Here is a 26594-nt window from a genome sequence, read left to right as displayed (position 1 = left end):
AGTTATTGTTCTCATGCAGAGACCTTTTGTAACAAGTCCCATCCTAAAATAAAGCTTTGCATTCAAATTATAATAGATAATAATGTATACATATAAAGAATCATAGATAGTTACAATGGGAAATGGTAATAAAATATTGACCCAAATTCCATGATCAGCTATGTTCTAACACAGGATACAAACAGATTACTGGTATCACATTAAGAAACACAAAGAAAACTCAGAAGTGCAGCAGTTGCTATCTTATTAGCATAAAATTAAAGCATCTGAGTGCATAATTAACTCAAAACATTAAGGGATTCATCTTTAGAGTCCAAAGAATTCCTTAAATTAACGTCTTTTAGGCAAATTTTTCTGTCACCCCGAAGAGTTCTCTTCACTGCAGGTTAATACTTTGAAGTCAGACAACACAAACTAATATAAAAGCCAATACATGAACACAGCACAGAATAGCTACAAAATGCTATCAGCATATTTATATTCCAAGTTGCATTTATGTCTATGATTAAGAACATAAACAATCATAACTCTTGCATAAGATAACAAAAAATTAAATATACCGACAAAATATAAAACCATAGCAGAATGCTGCCAGTGTTGCATGTGTTATACACAAAAAGACAGGAAGATAATGCTTCCTACTACTATAAGATATATTAAAGTTGATTCCAGCAATTGCACTATTTCATAATATAAACAATTTCAGTCTCAAACTCTGGCAGAAATACAGTGAGTGCAACATTTCATCATCTTATTTCAAATGTACTATAGCATGATTATGTTTGTATTTTCACAGATAAAGCTGAACAAATCAAGGGACACTAGGCTTTAAATCATCCATATGTAGGGTTTATTAAACTATTTTTAAAAGAAACAACATAAACAAAACATTTTTTCCACTATGAAGTTTCTTAAGGCTCATTACAGTACCTCTGCATATAATTTATACTCATCTCAGTGGGTTTTGTGGGTCATTCACACCAGAAATAAGAGACAAATGCTCTTATTATAGGAAAATGAGGTGTAACTACAAAACCACAGCCTTATCCACAAAACCATCAAATCTACTTTGAATTATTTTTAATTGATTGTGTCAAGGATTTTCATATATGAGTACTTACAGTGTCCTGTCCTCCCTGTAACATCATATAACAAATTCAGGGATGGTGGAGGGAAGAATTAATGAGACCGAGTAAGTAAGAAAACCAGATGAACTCCCAATACTGATAATGTCCCCCATTTATTTCCTTCCTCTTGATTGCTCTTTTTTCTTCAACCTATTTTTTGTTTTCTTCATAAGCCAAGGTATTCAAAAAGACCAATCAAACCTCAATTTTTTGCCCCAAAAAACTTGATTCTTCAAACTGTCAGTCCTATTACAGCATCTTTCATTTTAGCCGATTTTTTAAGGAAACTATGGCTATAGATCTGTGCTGTCAATACATAAGCAAACATATTTATACTATGGAGTTTTCCTAGAACTTTTGAATTTAAGTAATTTCAATTAAAATGAGAGGTTAATAACTTGAAAGAAACCAAGTACCTACAACTTTGATGAAAAAGGCTAACAGGTGAAAAAATGCTATTCATAGTTTCAAGATTTATGCAAGCAATAATCAATTTATGCACAATCAATACCAGGCACAGGGGAACCCATGTGGGAGAACACCATCAGGAATGTATCTCCTGCAGGGAAGACTCCATGTGTGCTACAGCTTAGAAACTAGCATGGTCACAAGAAACAAGGTTTTACTGACCACGCTGTTTGAAGAAATTTATAACGCCATATCCACAAGAAAGCTAGCTTCTAATTTGTCATATCACCTTTAATTTGGGGATTTCGTCTTTCTCGCAACCGAATTGTCAGATTCCAATAGTTACGTACACTTCACTAACTTTTTACACACTGATGCATTTTTTTCCCTGCTTCTTGTTCTTCTGTATCTGTGCATTTCGTTCTTCTGTGTCTGCTTCAGCTCCCTTGGAAGGCAGAACATGCACCACAGGACCCATTCAGGTGACTCTTGTGCCCCAGAGGCTCACAGACTAGCTCATCTCTTTTCACAATGAATGCAAACAAACCATCAGTTAACAGACAGCTGCGACATCCTTCCAAAAGAACAGTCTTTAAAAATATTGTTTACTTGTCTGAACAGAAGATATCCTCCTACCCTTCAAAATAAGTTACTGATTGATAGGAAGGCAAAAGCATCTGCTTTAACAGAGTAAGACTGACATCAGTTTTCATGTTCTCTGCTGTCTGAAGTGTATCAGGCTGATCAGATTCGTAATTCTCCTGAAGCACATCAAACCAAGCTATAAACCATAGTCCTTCCCTACAGTGAACTTGTGGATTTGTCCAATGTGAGTAGTGAATAGCAAATTCAACTATGGTAAAAATCCATTGTATAAACTGCATTTTCCATCTCCTCAAACACAGCTTCTTACAACAACTTCATTTGGCAGAGACATGAGCACAGATCAGGAGAGAGCTGCAACTTGCCCAACTGTTACTTTTTAATTGGCTGCTGCAGAATGCCAGCTCTGGCCAAATAGTTGACCAAGAAGGCATCAGGCAATACAATTCAAAAAAATAAAAAAATGGGTTTATATTCAAGTGCAACTGGCAGCCACTGACACCACAAATGGCTTTTCTAGTAAGGAGGAAAACTTCAGTAAGTCTGCATCTAATCTGGCAAGAAAGACAATCACAACAATTAACGCCTCAATTATTTTTGAGATCACAGGAGTAGGTAATGCCATCCAACCTGATTCCTAAAATCAACAGACATAGAATGCATCTGGCAAAATCTTACAACATTTAGTTTTGCAGAGAGATACTGATTATGTTCTCTTATGCTGTACATGCACAGGCCTTTTCTTGAGTTTGATACTTGTCAGATCTATCACACAGTATAAGGAGAGACCCTCTGCAGCTTTTCAAAACTTTATACTGCACTGACACAATTTTTCAACAGATATTTTAGCTGATAACAGCTCAAATTCTGGAAACTTTAATTTAAAATACAAGTTATTTTAATATTTTAAAGATACTTCTGTTCTATTTTTCTTTGTAAAGGTAGGAATTCATCTTCACATGCACTTAAAATGATAGAAAATTAGATTTCCTGTCACTCAGGGAGCCATTTCAAAATAACATAGAACAGATTTGTAAATCCTGTTCAACCCAGTCTCTTTTCTACTGAGCCTGAAGTACTGTATGTGGTAAATATGAAAGACTCATTAAAAAGAACTTTGCTGCTATGTCAGTAAATTAGCATCAGTGCATAAAATAACATGCAACATTCATATTTGAGACACTCTCTATTATGAAAAACACCAAACTCCTGAAAAACTTCAGAAACTTTCAAACAATCTACAACCTTTTATGCATCTGATATCTCAAACAGTAAAACATAAAAATCTTCCTAGTCTGCTTTAGTTGCTTTCCTAGAATATATAAAGGAAGAGGTATGATCTCATGGTCTGAGCATGAAACAGGAAATCAGATCTTACATAATGATTTGCCAAACCACACTTTCGGAACTAAACAAATTGTACTGGTCTTCCCTCAGCACAATGGAAATAAATTAGTTTATATTGAATTGATCAAATCTGTTTAATTACAGAATACATGAGACATTTGGCTTCTGAGACTGAATTTTAGAGAGCAGTAAAGTACATGTTTAACTACATGCTAAAAACAATTGAAATGGCAAATGGCAGTGCTAGTTACTAAGAAACTCATGATTGCAAAATTTTTATTACTTGATAATTTATCTAGTCTTGTTAGAGAATGGTTTCAGGTAAAATAGAAACCAAAGGACACGCATTAATAATCATAATAAATAAGTATCCAATCCTCCCTAGGTAAAAAGAACTTGCACAATTCATAAAATTATGCATATAATTTGTAACATTATACAGATGTAAAACATAGACTACCGATAAGAAAAAAATTACAGGTTGGCCAAGGCCAGTGACCAATCCAAAAAAACCCCAAATAAACAAACAAACAAAAACAACTTGGCTGAAGCCTTGAAAGATGGAAGACTGAAGTCTGTATATATACTGCTCCAAAGTTCAATTGAATCAATATATCTAAAGCTGCACAGACTGTAAAACCATATAAAGTGCAAAAAGACATCTGTAAACTATCAAAGAAAATGCTACAATTGGCTTTACCTAATTTTTTTATAAATTTAAATCCTCCACGTGGGTGTTTTTATAAATTTTAGAATAAAAACTAATATTCAAAAAGACATTTCTAAGTTTCTTCAGGCCCCAAGTGACATGAGCTTTTTCTTCAAATCAACTATCTAGCATTTATAGTCAATTAAAGGGAGAATGAAAGATTAGCAGATGAACTCCTAAGGGATATTAAGTATATGCTGTCCTCACATATTCAAATGTGTGTTTGCTATGCTTTTTTTATGGAAATATCTTCATACAGGCTTCCAAAGCAAAATTAATGATGCTTTCTAACAGGCCATTATCAACAAATTCTACCAAGAGAGAGAAGAAACAGAACATTGAAAAACAGGGACTATAAAACAGAGTCTGACTAGGAGACTTTTTTATTAACGTTATTTCTTCCCAATCTCTCATGTTTGCCATGCAATTATAACAGTCAACATCACATTGCTTGGAAAAAGTTATTAATACATAAATGTCAAAAAAATATCAGTTCTTAATGTATTAATTGCCTTCTTCTTGCAAAAGGATGACTACTACTGGTATTTTTTGCAGAAAAGCTTCGACATTGTTTTGCACATTGGTCCTTTTACCTTCCATTAGCATCTGCAGTCAAGTACTGCTTTGGTCAAAGGTCCAGTGCTTTAATTTTATTTTAAGAGAGGAGGCACAAACTCAGAGAAAAGAGTTGTAAGTCCCGCAGTTTCAAATTCCTTTTGCAGCTCCTCCAGTGCTGAATATTCTTTGACTTCAAATGTCTGAAATCTACATTGAAAAGAGAAACTCATGAATATGCCTGGATTTGTCAGAATGTAATTATCGATTCTGTTACTTTTCTATCCACAACAGTATTAAATTATACCTTTTATGCTGTGACTGTACTTCTGTCTCACACAGTACTCTCATCATTTTCTCTTTGCATTTCTTTCCACTTGAGTCCACATCTACCTTGGAACTTTTCTGAAGAATCAAGTACTCCTAAATGACAAAAAAATCCCAAAATATTAAATGTCACCTAGTATTTCCAAAGTTTAGTAAAATGCAAAATCTCACTCAAAATGTAATCTTTTTTTTCAGAACATAGCAATCAAACTTTGAAAGTGTCCATCCCAAAAAGTGCATAACTTCTTCTATTCATCAGTTTTAAATTAAGTAGGCCTAATTGATTAGAACATGAGTTAGAAAAGCCAAAATATTCTCCTCCAACATCACCACAAAAACCCACCTAAGGCAGTGGGAGTGTGTACACACAGACAAGATTTTCAAAGCCCAGGCATGCACTAGGAGTACCATATGGTTTTAATTCAAGGAAAGAGACAGCAATGAGTTAGAAATATGTCTGTTATAAATTCCTCATCAAAAATTTTTCCCTTTTCTGGGGCATTTGGGAAATACAGAAAACTGAATCTAGGCATATTAAGGTCAGTAAACAAAGAAATAGTGGGGTATAATTCCAGTGGGAAGCAAAGCAATACAGGGCACAGGTCTACAAGTATCACTGCAGACAGAACAGAACACCCTCTTTTTCTTAAATACAGAATAAAATTGCTGGGTCTTCCTACTCTCATAATGATCAATTTGCTTCCAAAATTGTTAAACTTAGAAAAACACACATAAAATATTCAGACACGGAGGTTTCAGTGGTAAATCGATAGAACTAGTCAACATTCATTGTTCCTGCACCTTAATGCTGCTCCTGTCACCCTGAAGAAGAATCAATATTATCTTGCCCATGAACATCAGTCTTCCAGTCAGCCTTAGATTTGAAGCCCATTTTTCCACAGTCTTCACATATTTTGCCTTTGCTCTCATGTGATCTAAATGCAAAAGGAGCATCCAGATACCATCTTCTGTTCCTTCTGACAAAGTAGTTTTTTCATTGCAAACTGTTGCTGATTGCTTAATGACACCTTTAAGATGCTGCTGTACCCAAAGAATCAGATCGTGTACCATGGGTTCAGAGAGATGCTGCTTTGCTTGTTCAAGTAATTGCTCTTTCACATCCATACACTGGGCCCTTGTAAGCTGGTCTGAGGTAACAGAAATATCCGGTGGAGTTGATGGGTAACTGACTGGTAAATGAAATAACAGCTTTAAAAGTATATCCTTATCCAGCAGCTCTTTCACACTGATTTGAATTCTAAATGAGATTCCATGCGTCTCTGGAAAATACAAAAAAAAAAAAAAAATTAATAGTTTGAAGTTGAAATATATATATATCATTAAATCACGTTATTTTCTTTAACTCGTATAATTCAACTCAAATAACTGACATTTCCCATAAAATATGAGGGAGCAATTTTTTTTTTCTGCAGAGTGGGGGCTTGCAACCAATGGCTCAAGCTATACCTGCAGGGAATCTTGAAATGAAACACTTCTATAACATAGCAGAAGGAAAGTTATTAACACATTCTAAAAAGCATTCACATCTTCTGGCTCTTTCAAAGTCTAGACAAGCCAGTAATAAAGAATTGTCTCTCTCAAACACATAACTCAGCTTCCACAGCTCAATAGCAAAAGCAAGGAAAAGCAAGGACAACTGAAAATAGAGACTTTTCTGGATGGATTCAGCACTGCCCTAGGTTTGCTCCCAAAGAAATCTGTAAGACTTCTAACATCAATACTAATGCAAGGCAAACAGATTTGCACCAGGTATTTTTTAACACAATCATTCAAAAGCAGTTCCACACTAAGCAGAGACTTGGAAAGAAAGGAGTCAGATTCTTTGTCCCCTACAACTTGCAGAGAAAATATGCTTAAATTTTTTCTGCCAACTCCTCTACAACAGTTGGACTGACATAAGGAAAACATCTCTGTTGGACACCTGACCCTAGATAGTACATATATAAATATGCATGTACTCATATTAATGTATGTTTATATATATTCATATCTGCTCAAAATCTGTTGTAGGTCTACTTAAGAACAGAATTATTTTCAGAGTGAAAATGATACACTCAGTATGCAGAGAGGCTATAGACTACATCATCCTGATAAATCATACAATCAGCAATGCCTAATATTAAAGTTATGTATAGTATTTCATGAAATAAAACCTTTTTAACAAGAAGTTTCACAGAAAAACAATACAAAACTTGACAAAGTGAAAAGCACGGACAAAGACCTAACCTACTTTCACTCCTCTGCCATGAAGTAAGAGGATATCAATCAGACAAAAGATGATCTTCTTCAGATGTTCTCTGCTTCACCCCTTTGATGCATTCTAAACACTTCAACCCTTTTCTTTCAAAAATTGCTAAAATGTCAGGTTGATTCACTCTATGAGAGCAAGAGAAGCCAGATTTGAAAGGCAGATGAGAGGAGAGATGAGTTTCAGAGCAGGTCTTTTGAAGTGACTTGCACTCTTCCCCCTCTACCTTACCTTACCTTCCTTTACATGACAGTCAGATGAATTATATTTGATTAGTACTGCGGATGCCAGTAACCAACTTCTCACAGTGCCTCTCAAATAAAATGTATGGTTTTATATTTGAAACCTACTCAAAAAGTGAAATAACCTAAAAATTACTTGGACAGACAGAAGTATTTTATAGAGCTTATCCAAGGACTTGTTTCCAAACCTCCCTCCTAGGTTATAAAAACTCTCAAGGTCAGGGAAGTCACCAAATAAAATCAGAAAACTCTCCAAATCCAACCATCAAATTCTAGCAGTACTATAAAAAAATCTCCAAACATCTACAGACCATCACTACCTAAGAGTCAAATCCAGTGGTGAAAGCAGCAGATGTAATTCCAGTGAATTCAATGAAAGCATACCCAACCATGCCTGTATTTATAGGCACCACAGGTCAAAAGAGTCGTTTCCCACCAAGAGGAATTTGTCTTCAATCCTCCAAGACCCTATCAAAGGTTCCAGACTACTTTCAAGACAAATGTATCCCTCAGAAAAACAAAAACACCAGCCTTTGAAGAGACTCTTGCACACGGCCAGTAGCTACAGAGGAGAACCTCAAGCCTTCCCATTCCTAATCTGTCTTCTGCTGCCCTGACAAATGTTTCCTCCTGGGCCCCAGCAGCAGCAGCTCCTCTGCCATTATGCTGGGCTCAGCACATAATCACAGGCAGAAAACCTGCCTGTGCATTCCTGGGGCCCCCAGCACCCTCCTGGCCACCACAGAGGTGTCTGCACACACAGCCATCACACCAGACAGTGCTGCTGCCCCGTGTCCCTCAGCTGCCCCCACTCAGGGCAGCCCCAGCAGCTACACAGCCAGCTGGCATCTGCCTGAATGGGGTGAGCATTATTGTCCTCCTGCCCATGAATCACTTTGTTTTAAACTATGCTGTCAAGAGATTTTGAAATGTACAACCTATATAAGTTAAAAAATACTATTCTATCATGAGCTAAATTATAGTGACAGAAAAACATGTTACCTTTCTGATAATCCTACTAGGATTTTTTCACTAGCTTGTCACAACAGATCCCACCAACTCAGAAGTAACAGAGGGACAGACAGACCAACCCTGCCCCTTCGACAAGGGCCTCCTGCTGCAGTGATCTTATTCGTAAACCTGCAAAAATCTCACACCTTTCCTTGTGATGAACTAATCTGAAGGAAGCAGAACAGCCTCTCATCCTAAGGTGTATCACCCTGAGCCATCAGCTAAAGCCCAGCCGTGCTCATTTACATCTGCTTCAGACTTACTTTTAAAAAGAAGAATCAGTTCAAAACCTTAGCAGGGCTACAGCATGTAAAGTTTATTTAAACCTTGCAGCGTCCATTTTCTGCACCAGTGCTGCAGACAGTGGCAGAACAAAGAGCAAACCACCGGCGCCCTGCGCAACCTGGCTCCAAAGAAATATTTCCTTTGTTTGCACATGCTACAAGGGCCCAGTTGTCTTCACAGCAACACGGTGATTATTTCTGAAATAAAAGGTTGGGTACGACTGTTCTGCTGGCATTTAATGTGCTAATCAGGCTAAACTCAATACAGTTTAACTCATTTTCCCCCATAGCTGCATGCTTATCAGTATATTTAGCTCTAGCATACTTCAGATTTTTTCTTATGTTCTATGTCAACCAGACAGATATCCCCCTCCTCTCCTGCCCAAAGGCATTTTATGCAACACATGCAGTCTATTTTTAAATTCAGAAAACGGCACCTACTAACGTACAAGCTTAGAATATCTAAATATATTTTTATAGCAAGCTTGGTGAACAGACCAAAAGAGAACAGATTAACAATTAAATTATGGATTTCTATCTGTAACTAAACTAATCTTTGCAAATAGATATGTAAGGTAAAAAAGATATGCTGTAATTAGTTTATTTAAATTCATCCACACATTGATTTTGATAAAAACACGTTTTACATTCTGAATACTTCATTGTTAAATTCCAAAAAGCCAAAGTTTTTACCATACCAAGAGACCTATAAAAGCATTCTCTTACACTTCTCAAAACCATGAATCCCCAATGGCCTCCTTTTTGATCCCAAGGATCTACACACAAATTACTCGTAATGTCTTAGAGATTGCATAACATAACAGTTTTCCTGGAAGTTATGTCTGCACACTGTGTGTCAATGAAAATTTACATGGTTTGAAGAGATAAAGCTAATGTAAGCTAATGACTGGTGCAGAAGTTAATTGTATGCTGACTAGAGATTCTGCAAGTAAATTCCAACAAGTAAATTCCAAGAGTAAGAAAAATACAGATAATCATTGTTGCAAAATAATCTTTTCAATTCCAGCAGAAAACTATGTAAACCAAGCAAATATACCTCATCTTACCACATCACGAACACAGCCTGGTTAAAGGCTTTCCAAGATCAAAAAACATCAATATAAATAAAATAGTCTACTCCCATTGTGCACTTGTGGCACCTCACTTTATGTCCAGGAAGTTTTCTAAACCTTTTAGATTCTGGTAACTTATAAACACAAAATCATTTGTACATATATGAAGCACAGAGAAGAATGTGCCTATATTTCTCAACAGATTTGGAGGAACAGACGTGCATATGCAATGTTCAGATATGCTCACGTTTTTTAAAATTAACATCTGATAAGCCTGGATACTGCATTTTCAAACTATGCCCAAAATAACAGTCTTGAAAATTTTCACTTAAAAATAAAGCTCAGTTGAAACATTTCATCAATCATATTTTTAAAATATAAGCCTAAATACCAATTAAAAAAATAAAATGGCAGAATTACATGCCTGCACTGGAGCAGGAGGTGTGCTGGATGTATCTAGATACAAAATCCTGGATTTAGGTTACTGTGGTTAATTGTGCTCCCTGCAGACTCTGATGCTTTAATCTAACGTCTCCCCTCAAGCACAGTCACCTACAACAGGACAACTGCCCATGACTATATCCACATATTCTGAATATCTCCAGTGAGGAGACTCCACAAGCTCTCCCGGCAGCCTCCAGCACTCCAGTCACCCTCACAGTAAAAAAAATTTTCCTTAACAATCCCAGTTCTTCAGGGCTGAATACACTGTGCATGTGCAGACAATATCTGCCAGCAGGCCACCACATCCATCTCTAGCAGCATTCCCCAGGACTTCACTGCAGTCCGACCAGCAGGAAGCTGATCCCTGTCCACTGCTCTGCTGGGGCTGGGCAGAGCTCTTCAATAGCTCCCGGACACCAGGGACTGTGTCACACAATACAGGTGTACTCTGTGTGTATATGTGCATGTGCATCTCTCTCTAACAAATATCTAAGAGTTGTCACATCTGTGGTAGGCACTAAGCAAAATTGCTAATGGTCTGGATCTGAGTGGACACCAACACTTGCATACCCTACCTGACATCTAAGCCTGACCCAACTGCTATTGTACACTGAACTACTGAGATTCATTCTCCCTTGCTGAAGGGGCATCTTCACAGCATCTACAGCACAGACTGATAAAAGCCATCTCTCAATGCTGTGTTCTGAGCAGTGGCCACCATGGCTGGTGCAGAAACCACGAAGGCATCCACACACCCTGCACGCCCTGCCTACAGCACCCAGCAGCTGACGGGAGCGAGTCCTACAAACCTGATCATTCCACCCACAGCAGACACGACACATCAGCCTCAGCACCGTGTAAAACCTACAGCCGTGCACATCTTGCTGAAGCAGGGGAACATCTGGCACGTCACGGTGCCCAGGCTGTCAGCTCAGCCCAGAAAAACACAGAGATCACCCAACACTTTTCATGCATTCCAACAGCTGTAGCCCTGCTCAGTATAACCGGATAAATACCTGGCCTTGTTAACGCGTACAAGATTCACCTAGTTATTTATCTAGAGGACAGCCAGCCCGTTCCCAGCGCTGCCCCCAGGCCTGCAGGGCATGAGAAGGCCCCTGGCTATCCCCGAGCAGGGCCCGCTGGCTCCGCGCCCCAGGCGAGGCCGGCACGCAGGCACCGGGCGGGGCAGGGACCCGCGGCAAGCCACAGCGGCCACCGACTGAGCCCGTGCCGCCCCGGGGGCCGAGCCCCGCCGTCAGCGGCCCCGGAGCGCTTCCTCCCGGGGCTCTGCCGGGCGGGACTGCCGGGGGAGAGCCCGGGCTGCGGGCGGAGAGCGCGGCGCCTCACCTGAGGCCGCCAGCAGCTCGCAGGCGCCCGGCTCGCAGTAGATGGCGGCGAGCGCCGACAGCTCCTCCCGCGCCAGCTCCGACATGGCCGCCGGCGCGCGCCGCCGCGCCCCCTGCCGGCCGCGGGACCTGCACCAGGGCCGCCAGGGGGCGCCGCCGGCCCGGACCGCGCCGCGGGGAGAACAAAATGGCCGCTCTGCGCCGGCCCGGGCTGCCCGGCCCCGTCCCGTCCCGTCCCGGGGTGCCCGGCCCCGTCCCGGGGTGCCCGTGCGCTGTCCCGTCCCGGGGTGCCCGGCCCCGTCCCGGGATGCCCGTGCGCTGTCCCGGGGCTTGGAGCGCTGTGCCACGGTCTGACCCACAGGGAGGAAGGGCCGGCTCGCCCTCAGGCTGTACACGACCCCCCGGATCGCAGCCGCACGCACCCCTGCACAGTTACTAGAATATAATGTTTCTTATAATCAACCGCTGTGGCTTGGCAATCCTGTTACCAGCCCTGACACGGGGCCGTGCACTGCCAGCAGTACCTTTACGATGGCCGAAAGATTGGCTGGCAATAAATCCCCACAGACTGGTGTCTACAGAGCAGGGATTTGTTTATTGCACGCTGGTGCTGAGGGGGATTATCTCCACCTAACTCACCCACCCTTGCCACGTGCTGTGGTGTATTTCTACAGTGAGCATTGCTTAGTATCGCTATGTCACTACAACACCGTCACATACGTGCCAGAACTAATTTACATAGTATGATCTCGTGGTAATTAGAGAGCTCTTCTGCACTATGCTTGTGTCTCCCCAGTTCGGGGGTTGTCAGGAATCTTTGATGAAGGCTTCCAAGGTCTTCTTCGCATCTGAACTTTTCAACTTTGTCTTCAGAGTATGTGCAGTTACAGTGTTCCTTGGTCTGTCTGGTCTTAACTAGCCCAAATTCTTTGTTTTGTGGGTAATTGGCTTTGCACTTGCCAATTTTTCATTAGTACTATACTTACCTATATCAATCCATCTGGTGAATTTTTTCTTCTTTTTTGTCTATTCAGCATTAAGCAACTAGTTAACCATATATTAGCCATTACATTGTATAATCAGGTTATTTATATCAGGTTATATAAGTATAAAAGTTATGCTTCAGGTTATATATATATAAAATGCTATGATTCAGGTTATATAGGTATCAGGTTATATAGGTACATAAAAAGTCATTATTTAGGTTATACTGATATCAGGTTATACAGATACATCAGGTTGTATTGATATCTTATAACTCAAGCTCTATAAGCACCTTTTAACTTTGATCTAAGTTATACAGGCATCCATGAACTCCCAGGCAAAATCACCCAGTATCTTCTATTATTACAAAGTCACTTTTAAAAGCAAGGGCTGGGGGTGGTTACTTTACAGGAGAGTATATCCTTCTATTTCTAACCCCTCAACTTGTGTTGAAATAACAAGAACTATGAGGTGGCTGAGCAGGGGAGGAGGAAGATGCTGGGAGGGAGCAGCACAGCCAGGCTGCTGTCAGAAAGAAGGCTCTGCTGGAAATTAGCCTTAGAAGTGCCTCCATTCTATTATTAAGAACTCCCTTGCCCCGGTCTTTCCCCCTTCTCCTCTGCCACTTTGCATATTCCATTTTACATGTTTAAATAAAAAAGTCGATGTAAATGTCTTTTGAATTGACACTATCACAAGACATGGAGGTCCCTATGAATAAGTTACTGCACTCTGACATTTGGAAGTCATCAAATGAGACAGTATAATGTCAGCTTGATATTTTTCACTCTATGAAAATATCAGCTTCATGTCAAAGATCTAAATTCCATCTTAATGTAATAAATTTTCGTGTATTCACAGACAACTGAAAATGCTAAATATTTAAATTTGAAATGAACATCTACAGTTACAATCTGGCTTTCATAATGCATTATTATGAAATTGAAAGTCAAGATCTTATTTCCCCTCTTTCTTTATTTCTTAAAGTATTGAAGGGCTTGACAGAATTTTAGCCATATTCTCTAAATGGATAGTTCCCCATGAACATGTGGCAAACAAACTCAAGAAAGGTCTTGCTTTTTAGTCAGCCTGTATTAAACCAGCTCCAACATCCTGTCATAAAATGATTGTGCCACCAGTATCTTCCACTTTGACAAGGCAAACAGAATGCAACCTTTCATACATAGCTTAGATTAATCTTCCCAGTATCATTTGCAAAAGCAGTATCCTTTGCCTTCCACTCACTAGAATTACAGCCACAATTAGGGTTTGTGTCAACAACCACTAGTGAATATATATAAAATGGTGCATTTAGACCAGTTTTTCCCTAGCCTGAGTGGCAAATCAGAGGAGGAGTAGACAGACATTTGGAAAAAAAGTAAATTTGGAACACTCATCTGTATCTTTTTACCATCAATTCCACGCCAGCCCCTTTGCCACCTCCTCGATCATACCTGCAGGCGGTGCTGAAAGCACATCCTCCAGAAGGCATTTCAGGACCACAAGAAGTTGCCCATTTGGGGCTCACAAGACCAACACTAGTGACTAATGTAGAACCCATAACCACAGGGAAGGTGACAGCTGACCAGTGCAGCACAAACCACCTCTGCTATTTGGCACTGCTGCAGGACAGCTGCAGTGCCCTTATTTTCTGGTAAAACAGTGCTGCCAGCTCTAACACAGCCAGAATGGCATTCTTGCCAGTCAGAATTGTCCTTGCCTCAGTTAAACAGCACTGCTTTTTCAGAGACCTGAGAAAGAAGCTACCATTTCTCTAATAACAACTCTAAGTGTTACTGCAATGGTAGAAATCTTACCCAAAGTGGCTTGTACAAAAATGGCAGAGATAAATCAACAGGAAACTTGTAAAAATCTCTCCAAATAAACTAAAAGGCAAAATCTTGAAGAAAACAGAAAGTGAAGCAACCCCAGTAATTGTGAAAATACATGATAAAACATGGAAGTATTTTCCCCCCAGTATTCTTAAGTACAGCTAAAAGAAAAATTTTCTTGTGTTTTTTTTTAACAGTTGAAATAAACCCATTCAACAAAAAATTTACATTGCAAATTAACACTGCCAAAAGTTGCATGGTTTGCTGTAAGGTTAAATTGAGCATTTTCATGAGGTTTTGTTTTTCAGTTCTTGAAAATGAGGTAACAAATTCTCATTGATACATAAAAAAGGATTTTTAGTTTGAGGGAAAAACAAAGCAGAGGAAAAACCTTTTCTATTACTTTTCCCTGTAAGTATTTTAGAAGCAAGTTTTTCAAGTGATCTAGCAGTGCTTTTAACAGCACTTGCATTTATCCTCCATGCATCAAACTGCTCTAAGTCAATTCCCTGAGACACCTAATCTTTTGGCAGATGGAAACTCATTTTGAAAGTGTACTAATGATCAATTAAAGCATTAGCTATCTCTGCAGACAGGAGGTTTATGGGGTCATAGTCTTCAGAAGCTGAAGGCAAGAACAGCAGCATGTTAGCAAAATAGCTAAAATTTTATGTAGTTACCACAAAATTGGCAAAACAAAAAACACGACAGTCTTTTTTTTTTTTTCTGCCATAATATGTAGAAAACAAATGTGATGATTTCTATTTTATGAGAGAGGCCATGGTCCAAACTGAACATCAGCAAAATAAATAATCTTTTAAATTTTCTTAATGAAGCCTAGTAACTATCCTAAAACTTCCAATAAATTTACATAATCCTTTGAAAATTGGACTCATTCTGACTCTGGTCAGAAATATGTACCCACACTGCAAATATGCAGAGCCACATTGTGGGGAGCTGCCATTGGAACCCAGGCTCCCGGGTGATAAGGTGTCATTTCACACATGCTCAAGGCCCCACAGTAAGGTTTGCAGTCCAGTACTCCGCCCAGAAGTTTTTTATGTGATGTACAAGTAGTATGACCAGAAGTAACTGTCACATTCATAAAATAAGATTCTTCCTTTAGGAGTTTGAGAAGCCATTTTTTCTTGGAGGAGAAGCACATAAAGGTGATTAGCCATCTAATACAAACTAAAAACGTTGCTTCTTATGACTTGGCATGTCTAGTACGACCGTAGATTCCTAATACTAACATTGATGAGAGAATCAATACTTACTTGATTCACTGCAAAAAGATCTTTGCATGCAATTTATTTGTACAAAGGTAGAATATTAAATAGAATTTTCTTTCAGTGAGTGTAAAAATGCATGTAGTTACCTACTGAACATTTGTAAAAAGCTGGCATTCCTGTGCATTTTTAAAAAGAACATATGTAAAGATACTTGTGGGTAGGGAAAGGTACGATACTGAAGAGATAAGCACATCTAGCATCGAGTAGTGTATTCTATACTCAAAACGTTCAGCTTCCACATCAAGTACATTGGCTTGTAGAACATTACTACATGGATTCTCCTCCAGGTGTAAGCAAAGGAGACAGAGAATTAGTGGGCCATATAATTTAGTAAGCATTGTGTGAACAGATGTCTTTAAAAAGTGATGGTTCTGAAAGAGGCATTTCTACCCTCTATAAAAAACAAAGTTCAGTAGAAGTCCAAATACTAGGAAGCGCTTCGTAGTCTGCCAATTCACTTTTAGCTTCTGAGCTACAGCAATGTATCTGCCTTCATCTTTTGCAGTTTGGCACATTAGCTACTCTTCTCCCACACTTTGATACAAGAGTGGAACAAACACAATGGGAGTGCACAAGATGACAGACTATTTATGACCATTTTCAGAGCACCAAGACGTCCTTTGCCACTCTCACACGTTTTGAAAGCAGAGCAGTATTAATCAGCGCATTTGAGACTTCAAATTTACAGAGCACATTAAAGTCCTGATGGTAAATAAATTATGTAAACACTAGACAGAATTTCAACACTAAACTAGCATGCCTCTTTCACCTCATAATTCAAAAGTGGTAATCCAGAACACTTTGATTTGGCAGTAGAAAGTAAAAATAATCAAGAATGGACACAACTTCTTACAGCAACACAGTCTCTTTTTTCTACAGCAAAGCAGGGCAGAAATTCAAAGGCTTAGCTGAAAAATTCTTAGAGTGATTGAAGCTAGGACTATGAGCATAGTATGAAAGGAAGAAGCAAAGGGGACAGGGGAAAAAAAAGTGTGACAGAAGAGCTACAGCTCCCCTTTCCAAACTGCCTGCAAGGGCAAAATGTTAGAGGATTACTCGAGAGTCAGGAACTCCAGGCATCCCAGAAAGATCAGCCTCTGAATTACTGCCCAATTACAGGAGCACTCATCTTGGCCAGACAGTAACAGGACAAACTGCAGAAGAGCAGAGAGCTGGTCCCTCGTGACTGAGCAGGGAGGGTGTTGGAGGCAGAGCGCCCAGTCTGGTGCCCCTGGCAGCAGTGCCAGGCACCCCAGTGCAGGGAGTCACTGCAGCCTGAAGCAGCCAAAACCCATACCTGAATACAGAATGGCTTCCTGCTCCAGGAAATAAAGGTCAGAACCACTCCTGACTGCATGTGCATGACCCCAAGGCTGCTTACAGTTGGGAATGTTATGCTGGAGTCCTTTTCCACCAGCCCCAGGGAGTGCAGTTTCTGGGCACTGCAACATCCTTAAAGATACATCTTCAGGGCAGGCCAGGAGGGCACCCCTAACTTGTTTCATCTGCAAGAGTCAAACACAATAGATCAAGCAGGGCTTTGATACAGTAAAGCCGAGCACAGGTAAACTTTAGATAACTAAATACAGAACTAATTATAGAAGCAGCCTTTTTTAGTGAGTGTCTGCAATTTCCCTTTGGAACGTGCACAAGGTTAACCTTGGTTTGAGATGTTGGGTTTTGTTTCAGTCTGACCAGGATTAGGAACCTGATGTCACTGCAGAATTCCCTGAAAGAGTTTGATCAGGATACTTCTTCACTTTCTTGGACTCCATGAACTCTCCATACCTTCCTATACTTACAAAGAAAAGATATAAATTTATTTATGCATATACACACACATTTCTTTTAATATACCCTGAACAATAGTTTTTCAGTTAAAACATCCTTCATAAGGATTAAACAACCCCTCCTCCCCCCAGTTTCAATCACCATTATTCAAATTTACATTGGAATTATAATAATTTTAACATCTATGCATCATTCATCAAGAAACCCAAGCCTAAAGAAACTTTACTTCCTTAAGTCTTACTGCTTGTAGAAACTGTTTTCATTTAATCTTCTAGGAATTTTTTGGTTTTTTAATTTCTTTGCATTCCTCTCAAGTTAGCCAGACTCAGGATGAATGTACTTCTTGTCATACGCTCTTATTCTGAGAACTGCTGTTAGCAAACACTTGAATTTAGTCCTTGGGTTTTGGTTCTGTATTCACCTGAAGAATTAGTAGATGTGACAACAGTTAAGTTGTAGTAATGCACAATAGTACATAGGAACAATATCAAATATATACTTTATAGCAAGATTTTAGTTGTAACAGACTAGAATCTCATGACACATGCAAAAAGCTCATTTTAATAATTATTACAGTTAAAAACATGATCACCAAATACCAAAGTTAAGAAAAGTATATTTATTTGATTCTTCTTATAGTTTGATGACAAAGTAGTACATTTCATTAACAGTAGCACAGAAAAGAACAATTTTGAATCTGTGGAAGATGGAACATAACAGGAGATAGTAAACACCTGAAGTGGCTTGTGATGGTTTCCACAGATTTAGCAGCAATTGTAATTTCCATGCTCTCAACACCACAGTGCCAAAATCAACAAAGCAAACTCGTGCTTTTGAAGCTTCTGAAGTACTCCCTACAGTGGTGTAGCCTTTCCATATTTTGTTATGAGAAATACACTGTAGCAAGTAGCCAAATGCATAAACCAACAACTACCAAAAAAATCCCAAACAAAAACAACTCACCACTCCAAAAAGAGTACTCTTCAATCTTTACTGTTAGACCAGAGCAGTTCCTTCATGAGTCAGATATGCTTCATACAAACTCACTTTTCATTTATCTCATCCATACATTGCTTATTTAGACACATATATGAATCAATGAAAAGGTGAAAAAAGAATAAGCAAAGTGGATATGGGTAAGAGCATGGTTTTCCTCTTACAATTCTGGATATTTACTCCTACCATGCACAACAGTTGTCTCTGAAGTGGGAACTACTTGTGATCATTAGAATTCTAATGTAGGAAAGCTTCCCTAATTTTTCCCTAAATGGGAAGTGAGTTTCCTGAAACATTAAGAGGGGCTTCCCACTGGGGGGCGGAGGGGAAACAAAACACAAACCAACAGGTTCCAATGTCAGTTAAATATAGGCCACTTTCAGAAAATGAAATGTACAGCTCGTTTCCCATTAAGGGTGAGGAGTTTCAAGAAGGCAGCTTCCCCCATCTGAGAAGCTACAATGTGCTATTCTCACATTCCTTTCCATTCCCAAGTGTTTTGCACAGCACCTGAAACTTACTGAGTTGTGCAAACTTAAAGCTGTTACAGTGGAAGACTTTAAAAAGTTCATTTCCCTTACTAAGCACAAACAATAATCAAATCTTTACACCAAGCATCGCTCTTAGAAAACAGTCCAATCGACCTTCTCCCACAGCACTTTTGATACCCTTTAGGCCACTTATGTACACACCTGTAATGCACCTCACTATACTCACGTGGGTGACTGTGTACTCACACACTCTTGTGTAATTCCTTATTATATAAAAACCCATGCTGTAATAAATACCATTAATGTAGCCAGGGTGCCAAATACAGATGCACTGCAGGAGATTCTTTAAATAAGGCTTAGCTCTGTATTGAACACATTATGTGACACACATTATAGACATGAAAATACTAAAATAATCCATTTTCTACAACCAGAAAACCACCTTTTGAATATTCAAATAAACAGCCATTAAATATCAATTTTATGTCCTTTTAGAAATACTGTTTTAAAAGCGATACTCATTTCCTGCTTCCAACAGATATTCTTCTGTTTAAAGAAAAAATCCAGGTTAAGGCATGAGTATATTCTCCTTTTCTACACAACATACCTTTAAAATACTCATACCACACTACACCTCCTTTAACTGATTAAATGAAGTTTTCTGAGGAAGTATGTATTTGAATAGGTAAAATGTCCATGTGAAAACAAATACATGGCTTTATAGTGTAAATAAAACGTAATTTGAAAGAGTCCAGATCTCCTACCCTTTATTCATCATGGAAGTATCCAAATACTTTAAATATGTGAAATAATTTATGAAATTTCCAGTTTTCACTAATCAAGTAATACTCAAAACTCCAGTCAGAATCAGAATTGTAATGTATTTGGAGCAGCACTGACATCACGAAATGAAAAGAAGGCGAGCTTATGCAGAATCTGAGACAAAGTAAAAAAGGCTTCCCATTTCTTAAGAAAATTAAGATACATGTTTTTGCCACTGTAACTTTATTCCATTTGAAACACCACAAAGCATTGGTGTACTCAGCAAGAGATTTCCCTGTCTTCCCACCCACAGAGAACAGTGGTGATGATGAAAGCAATGACAACTGCAGAGAACTTCTGCCTCAAGTCCTGACACGTCCATTGTCTAGGAGGAAAGTGGTTACAGTTGGGGTACACACCACAGGAGCAGTCAGGAAGTCCAGCGCCACCAGGCCACCTTGACCCTGTCCCAGACGGCCGAGAGCGAGTCCAGCGCGGGGCGCACGTCCAGGATGGTGAACTGGTAGTTCTCGTCCACGGCTCCGCCGTCGTAGTAATCGATGACGTAGCGCACCTCCTTCCCACACCGGTCAACTATCCAGTCGTGCCGGTCAAACGGCAGCTCGTACCTGCCAAGGACAGGGAACAAGCCATGGAGGTATTTTAGTGGACATTATCAACCTGGGAGAGGGAGTGGAGGTCCAGTTCAAGATTTATTTGTCCATAAGATCCCACTATGACTACTTCTATCTTCTGACAATTCTAAGTTGCAATATATGCTCTAAAACATCTTTAAATTAATTCCTACACCATATTTCCAGACACATTTCTCTAGCCTCCCATCTCACTGGAAGATCTTTTTCTCTACCCACATACCCCATCCATGAACGTATTCTGGCTCTTGGCGAGTACTCCTTCGCTTTGCCTCCAAACCGCATCAGTGACGGCCCACACGGACATTCCCTGTGCAAACAGTTTAAAAGGAAAATAGTTTTTATCTTTGAACACAGTCTTATTTTCAGTGATTAAACCACCATGGTAATTTGTTTTAGTAACAGAGAAACTGAGTAGAAGAAAGTAACAGTAAAAAATTAATTACAAGTGATATAAACCAACTTTTTTTCCTTTCTTTAAAGCTTTAAAAAGTCACCCCATTTCTGCCAGCATTTACTGATGGTATGATAAAGTATCTCTGATATGCTCCATACCATTGTTCTGATTTGTCAACAAAGCAGTTCTCTGCAAATCTAATCCACAGATTTAATAGATTAAGAACAGAAAACCATAATCCAAACTACTGTGTAAAAACCATTATGGAATTCTGGAGAAAATTTTCTAATACCAAATGCTTAACTAGTCTGTATCTTCTAGGAACAGGGACTATGCTGACCTAAAAGGTAACAGTTTTTTAAACAGTGCTTTACACCAGTCATGCTAAGTTTACAACTCGCATCTTTGTCGTTACAAATATTTCATGTGCAACATTTCATAGGTACATACGTAGCATGTAGAGCTTCCCACTTCAAAATCTCCTTCCAAGCTTGCTCATTATTTTGGTTATGAATCTTAATAATGTTGGTCATATCTTCACTTGTTATGTCATCATCTTTCCATCTCCACCTAAAAAATAAGAAAACAATTTATAAACATTACAGCATAACTATTCCACCTTCCCAGGTTTATCTGATGAACTTTTGAATTGAGATTTAAGGTTGTATGCAAGACACAAGACAAGTACACAAACTTCTAGCTCATCTGCTTAAGCATCTTAAGAACCACTTCTTTTTCTGTGTAAAAGTGTGGTTATCCAACTTATCATCACAGAGATCCACAAATTCTACATAGCTAAATTAACAGCTTAACTGGATCAGAAAGTTATCAGAGTATGTAAACATCACCACATCCACAGTATTCATAAAAATGCTTAGGAAAAATCCCACTTGTGTTCCTAATACACAGAAGTCCTGTATTCAATACATTTTGCAAACACTTAGAAACAATTTTCATCTCTCTTGAGATGAAAGCACACATGCACTTTGACTGCATGTGTGCTTCCTTTTCAACTGGCATAACATTAACAAACACATTTCAGTGTTTACAGGACCAAAACTTGTATGTTCCATAGAGGCTGCTTATATCATATTGTGTTATGAACCATATCAACACATAGAAAAAAGATTTACTATTGCTCCAAAAGTAAACTACCAGTAAAATTGTTCAAGACTGACAAACAAATCATTACAAAAGGACAAACAGCACAGGACGATTTTTAGTCTTGCCTACACTAAATTTTTGTAAACACCAAAATTACGTACTTGCAGAATTTCCCTGTTTTTAGCAATTCTGCAAAGTTAGATGTTCTTACATAGAACTTCTACTGTCATTTTATAGCATTAGCATGAAACCAACTGAGTTTGAAAGTTGGCAATCATGCAAATTTTGTCTACACCTGTGCATGGACTTTTAAGAAAATTTTCTGAGCCAGTAGCAGTTGCTTGACAGTTTTTACCATCCTCCTGATCACTAGAAGGCAGATGGCCTTTGAGACTAACTCACCCTTTAAAATAAATATGTTTATTAAAAAAGTACTTTTTAAAAAGAGCTACTTTATTATTTACTGGTTAAAATCCACAAACTCTCAAAATAAAAGAACAATAACTAATGATACTAGTTCATTAATTCCAGGCTCACAGACACATCTGATAATTCACAGTGTATTTACCCTTTTCTTAGCATAGCATTCCAAAACATTTGCTCTGAAGGGTAGACCCATTTCTTGTCAGAATGTGCTCTAGGAATTGAAGATTCTTCTCTAACAGTTGACAATGGAAATGGTTGACCTGGGGATGGCTGCTGATTGGGAGGAGGCATCTAGCAGAACAAGGAGAACCAACAACAAACTAGAGTACTAGCATTTTTTTAAGTTACAGTGTTTGAGAAAAATGAAAGCATAATGAATCAACTCCTACAAAGATCAATAAGTTCAGCCTTTATTTAAGTTAACCAAAATTATCTTTTTTTGCAGCAGAACTCTTTGCACAAGTTTGTCATCAGAAGACTAAAGAAAAGGTTTCTGCCTAAACTTCAGCTTTCAAAAGAGCAATGCTTTTTGTAAATCAGAGGAAATCTTGGAGATGCTAATCAGAACTCAACCATACTATTACACAGAAACTAAAATCCACCAATGTATCATAAAAAACATTTATGTAACTAGTAAGTAGAGAGCAAAAGATATTTAAAAACTTGAAAATCACCAGACATGTAAATTTTAACACAATGTTAAATAAGATGCAACTTGTTTTAAATAAAAATTTGCACAAAAAGGAGAAAAACCAGTCTTAAAAATAATGTTTTTCCCCAGAGTTTCTAGCTTACAAGTAACACTCTTTACATTTTTGGGTATAACACTTCAGAAGAAACAAGACTAAACAAAACACATGAAGTAAGTAAAAGTTACCATATTGCTGGGATCTATGTCATCTTTCATTTGAGATGCACCAGACTTCACAGGACATGCTACAAACTCATAAGCTCTTTCTTGATGTGCAGGAACATCATCTGTGTTCTCTGTTCTATGATCAGCAGTCTTCATGTGCATTGGACAACCTTAAACACAACAGCAGTACACATTTTGCTACAAGATGTAAACTCTCACACATGAAATGGAAAAGTTCATTGAAGGCTCACATAAATGCAAACAGGTATTTCATTCTTTCTTATGAGCTCTTCAACAGTTTTAACTGCTCTCCTTCCTGTATTTCAGGACCCAGAACCATGATAAGATCAGAGTTTCTTGTGTAGTCTTTGAATGCTCATTTCCTATCCCCATGCTGGTCACAATACTGAACTGTTTGTACTTAAGATCTCCTCAGAGAAGCTGACCCAGTGCCTTAACTGAGCCAACAGAAGAGCTGATGTCCTTCTCCAGGCATTCATCTCATTACACCCTTCTGCTGCCCTTTCCCAGATGCACTGTTTTAGTGACGACCAGTCACCATCTCTGTGGGGGCTCCCTGGCCCTCTGTGGCTGTACCACACCACACAACAGATTTGTAGGGCCCCTGAGAAACGTGACAACTGGGAGTGACCCACAGGTTCTGCAGTAAGCAGTCTCTACAAACAAAGCAGCTTGCACAGCGTTCTGGTGAACAAGTGACTCCTACTATGGGAAATTTACTTGAGAATGACTTTTGTTGAACAAAAACCTCAAGTTTATTTGAAGAATTTCTCGCTTCCCTCACCCCCCGCCCAGGATTTTTCAGTCTGGTTTCCAAGTAGAGTTTAGTAGGTTTCAAGCATAATTACCGCTCATTTTTTTCTGATGCATGGGACATTCTGAAGGTGGAGACGCCGTCTGATATTTCCTGGATGCATTTGGTGACTGCTCTGCAGCAGCCGGGGAGGATGTGGACAAACCCATGGCCTCTGCACACCGGGCCTTTTAAGAGGTAATTTCTAAGGAAAAAGAAAGCAAACATTCATAACACAACACCACACTGGTTATTTATTAAGGTGAACGTCAAGTGCAGGTGCAGTGCTGCACCACGAATTAACTGAAAACTCGATTTAAGTAACAAGATTCCAGCCCAAACAAAATCTCAAGGGCCTACCAGGGCCGCCCCGAGCTCCTCCTCAGCCGCTCCTCACGGTGCCTGCCGGGGCCGTGCCCGCGGGCGGTGAAGGGCAGCGGCTCCCGCCGGAGCGCCCCGGCCCGGCCCGTCCCCGCCGTGACCGACCCGCAAGGTCAGGGCAGGCCGCTCCTCCCGCGGCCCGGGGCGCCGCCGCCTCAGCGCCCGCCTCCCTGCACGGCAGAGCCCGGGGCCGCCTCTGCCCCACCGCCCCCGCACCGCCCCGCGCCCGCCGCCCCCTCCTCTCCTCACCTCGCCCGGCGCGGCCCCGAGCGCCTCTGCCACTCTCCAGCGCCTCGCGAGAGCGCGGCCCCGCTGCGCGCATGCGCCCGCCGGCACGGGGCGGGCACGGGCACGGGGCGGGCACGGGCACGGGGCGGGCACGGGCACGGGGCGGGCACGGGCACGGGGCGGGCACGGGCACGGGGCGGGCACGGGCACGGGGCGGGGCCCCGCCCGCATCCCCGCCCGCCGCCAGGCTCCGGGAGCGCCCGCAGGGCCGGGTCCCTCTCGGCACCGCTGCCCAGGCCCGGCAGCCCGGGAAGCCGCAGAGGGAGGCGCAGGGGGAGCACGGCACGGGAGGAGCGCTGGCGCTGAACTCGCCAAGGACAGCGAGCTGAGCGAACCGAAGGCCGCGGTGGGCCCCGGGCGGCCGCGCCAGCGAGGGTAGGTGTGCTCCTGCTGCGGGCTTGTTCGTGAAACCACCATCCCCTACAGCCGCAAAGCATTGCTGCAGTATACAGGGAACCCATACCGTACTAGCAGCACGCAGCGATACCGTAAAGGTGTATCCTTTTTAATACTAAACTTGCGGAGATAGTAAAGTTATTTAATATTATTTTTAAACATTAACTAGCCAGGAAAAATACGACAGCTCTTTTAAGATCTCCTAAGAATGTGGTCTTGTTTCCAAGCCAGGAGATGCAGTTTACCTGTATTTGTGAAGGCCACAGCACACAGAAGATGGAGCTCACTGTGCACCAGAGCACCAGAAACAACAACTGCGCTATTAGTCATTGTATAGATCATCGTTTTCATCCTCTGTAAGATGAGCCAAGTAGCAAATATTTTTTTACTCAATGTAAAGCCTTCTTTACAAAGAACACCAAGGTCCCAATCTCAATGAAACACAGTCTACCCATAGGCATATTGCACTGTGAACTCCAGAAAAGCAGAGCAAAAGAAGATACCAGAGTAGTCCATCTTCAAAAATATGACAGATATCCATTGCAAAGATTGAATTTTTTTTTAATTGTATTGCAAAATTATCACACCAATATGAGGAGAGAAACAAAAGTTTTCAGCAAGAACACAAAAAGTAATAAAAAAAAATTGGGGAGAAAATGAAAAGCAGCTGCACACCCGAGTATGGCAAAGAAGTGGATATACAAAATATTTCCTATATCCTACATCTTAGGGAGAGATAATGGTTCTCACAGTTCAAGCAGGATTTGCTGAATGCATCGTTTTAAGAATGGCTCCCTGAAAGGCCCCTTGTTCCCAGCCATGCTCAGTCCCTTCCACCATTCAGTGTTCAAAGCTGCCTAGTGCCAATAGGAAAGCCTCCTACCAAGCCCCATTGTCCTTCCTCAAGCAGTTGGAAATGTGACCTATATAGCATCTGACCCCAAAGAATGTCTGTTCCCAGAAACTCCCACTCACTTGCTAACAGACCAACTAGTTAATGAGTAGTTTACTACACTAGCAGTGTAAAATTAGTACCTCAAGTATATAATTTACAAATGCAACTAAATACTCTTTAAAAAATGAGAGGAAAAAAAGAGAAATACTGGACTGCTTTGTGTTTTCTTCTAGCAATTTAACTATTAAACTATTGCATGACACATAAGAAAAGACAAAGAAACATGAGTAATTCCTTTTCTTGGAAGCCAGTGGTTAAGATATAAAACACCAGCAATTTCTAAGGATGCTCAAAGAAACCTGTGGGCTTTACCACACAGTTCATGCTTCCATGCTTTCATTCACTGCACATACAGAACCTAGGAACTGCCATACTGAGGAACTTAATTGCCCACCTTAGCATTCAGTAAGGGACTGTGTAGTGCATCA

The 26594-nt window shown here is 40.2% G+C and overlaps 2 protein-coding genes across 4 annotated transcripts; both read right to left on the bottom strand.

The window, feature by feature from the left end:
* Positions 1-796: 796 nt before the first annotated feature.
* On the bottom strand, positions 797-17691 carry RWDD3 (RWD domain containing 3; the record flags this gene model as incomplete). 2 transcript variants are annotated; one of them, XM_083867731.1, is made up of 4 exons in its annotated part: positions 797-4959; positions 5057-5172; positions 5878-6356; positions 17154-17691. In XM_083867731.1, 4 exons carry the CDS (start codon positions 17359-17361, stop codon positions 4845-4847), a joined length of 918 nt encoding a protein of 305 aa, XP_083723857.1. In that variant the 3' UTR covers positions 797-4844. The 2 variants fall into 2 exon arrangements, with proteins under 2 accessions (XP_083723857.1, XP_083723858.1); XM_083867732.1 differs by lacking the exon at positions 17154-17691 and adding an exon at positions 11750-11834 and having other exon boundaries at positions 798-4959.
* Positions 17692-17861: 170 nt separating this feature from the next.
* Positions 17862-24863, bottom strand: HCCS (holocytochrome c synthase). 2 transcript variants are annotated; one of them, XM_083867734.1, is made up of 8 exons: positions 24777-24863; positions 24202-24351; positions 23354-23502; positions 22619-22767; positions 21397-21516; positions 20773-20859; positions 20316-20525; positions 17862-18068 (listed from the first exon to the last, which is right to left on the bottom strand). In XM_083867734.1, the coding sequence occupies exons 2-7, from the start codon at positions 24314-24316 to the stop codon at positions 20327-20329; spliced, it is 819 nt and encodes a 272-aa protein (XP_083723860.1). In that variant the 5' UTR covers positions 24317-24351; positions 24777-24863; the 3' UTR covers positions 17862-18068; positions 20316-20326. The 2 variants fall into 2 exon arrangements, with proteins under 2 accessions (XP_083723860.1, XP_083723859.1); XM_083867733.1 differs by lacking the exon at positions 17862-18068 and having other exon boundaries at positions 18252-20525.
* Between the last annotated feature and the right edge of the window lie 1731 nt (positions 24864-26594).

The sequence above is a fragment of the Zosterops lateralis genome (assembly GCF_965231275.1).
Source record: "Zosterops lateralis genome assembly, chromosome: 9".
Classification (NCBI taxonomy): domain Eukaryota; kingdom Metazoa; phylum Chordata; class Aves; order Passeriformes; family Zosteropidae; genus Zosterops; species Zosterops lateralis.
This window is presented reverse-complemented; position numbering and strand designations above follow the sequence as displayed.

What these genes read in the sequence shown, in the direction of transcription:
- HCCS (XM_083867734.1), bottom strand. Translation starts at nt 24,316, where the DNA reads ATGGGTTTGTCCACATCCTCCCCGGCTGCTGCAGAGCAGTCACCAAAT. An exon ending in ACATAGATCCCAGCAATATG is followed by an intron (nt 22,768 to 23,353) that starts GTAACTTTTACT and finishes TTGTTCTGCTAG; the next exon opens with ATGCCTCCTCCCAATCAGCA. An exon ending in TGGGAAGCTCTACATGCTAC is followed by an intron (nt 20,860 to 21,396) that starts GTATGTACCTAT and finishes CTGTTTGCACAG; the next exon opens with GGAATGTCCGTGTGGGCCGT.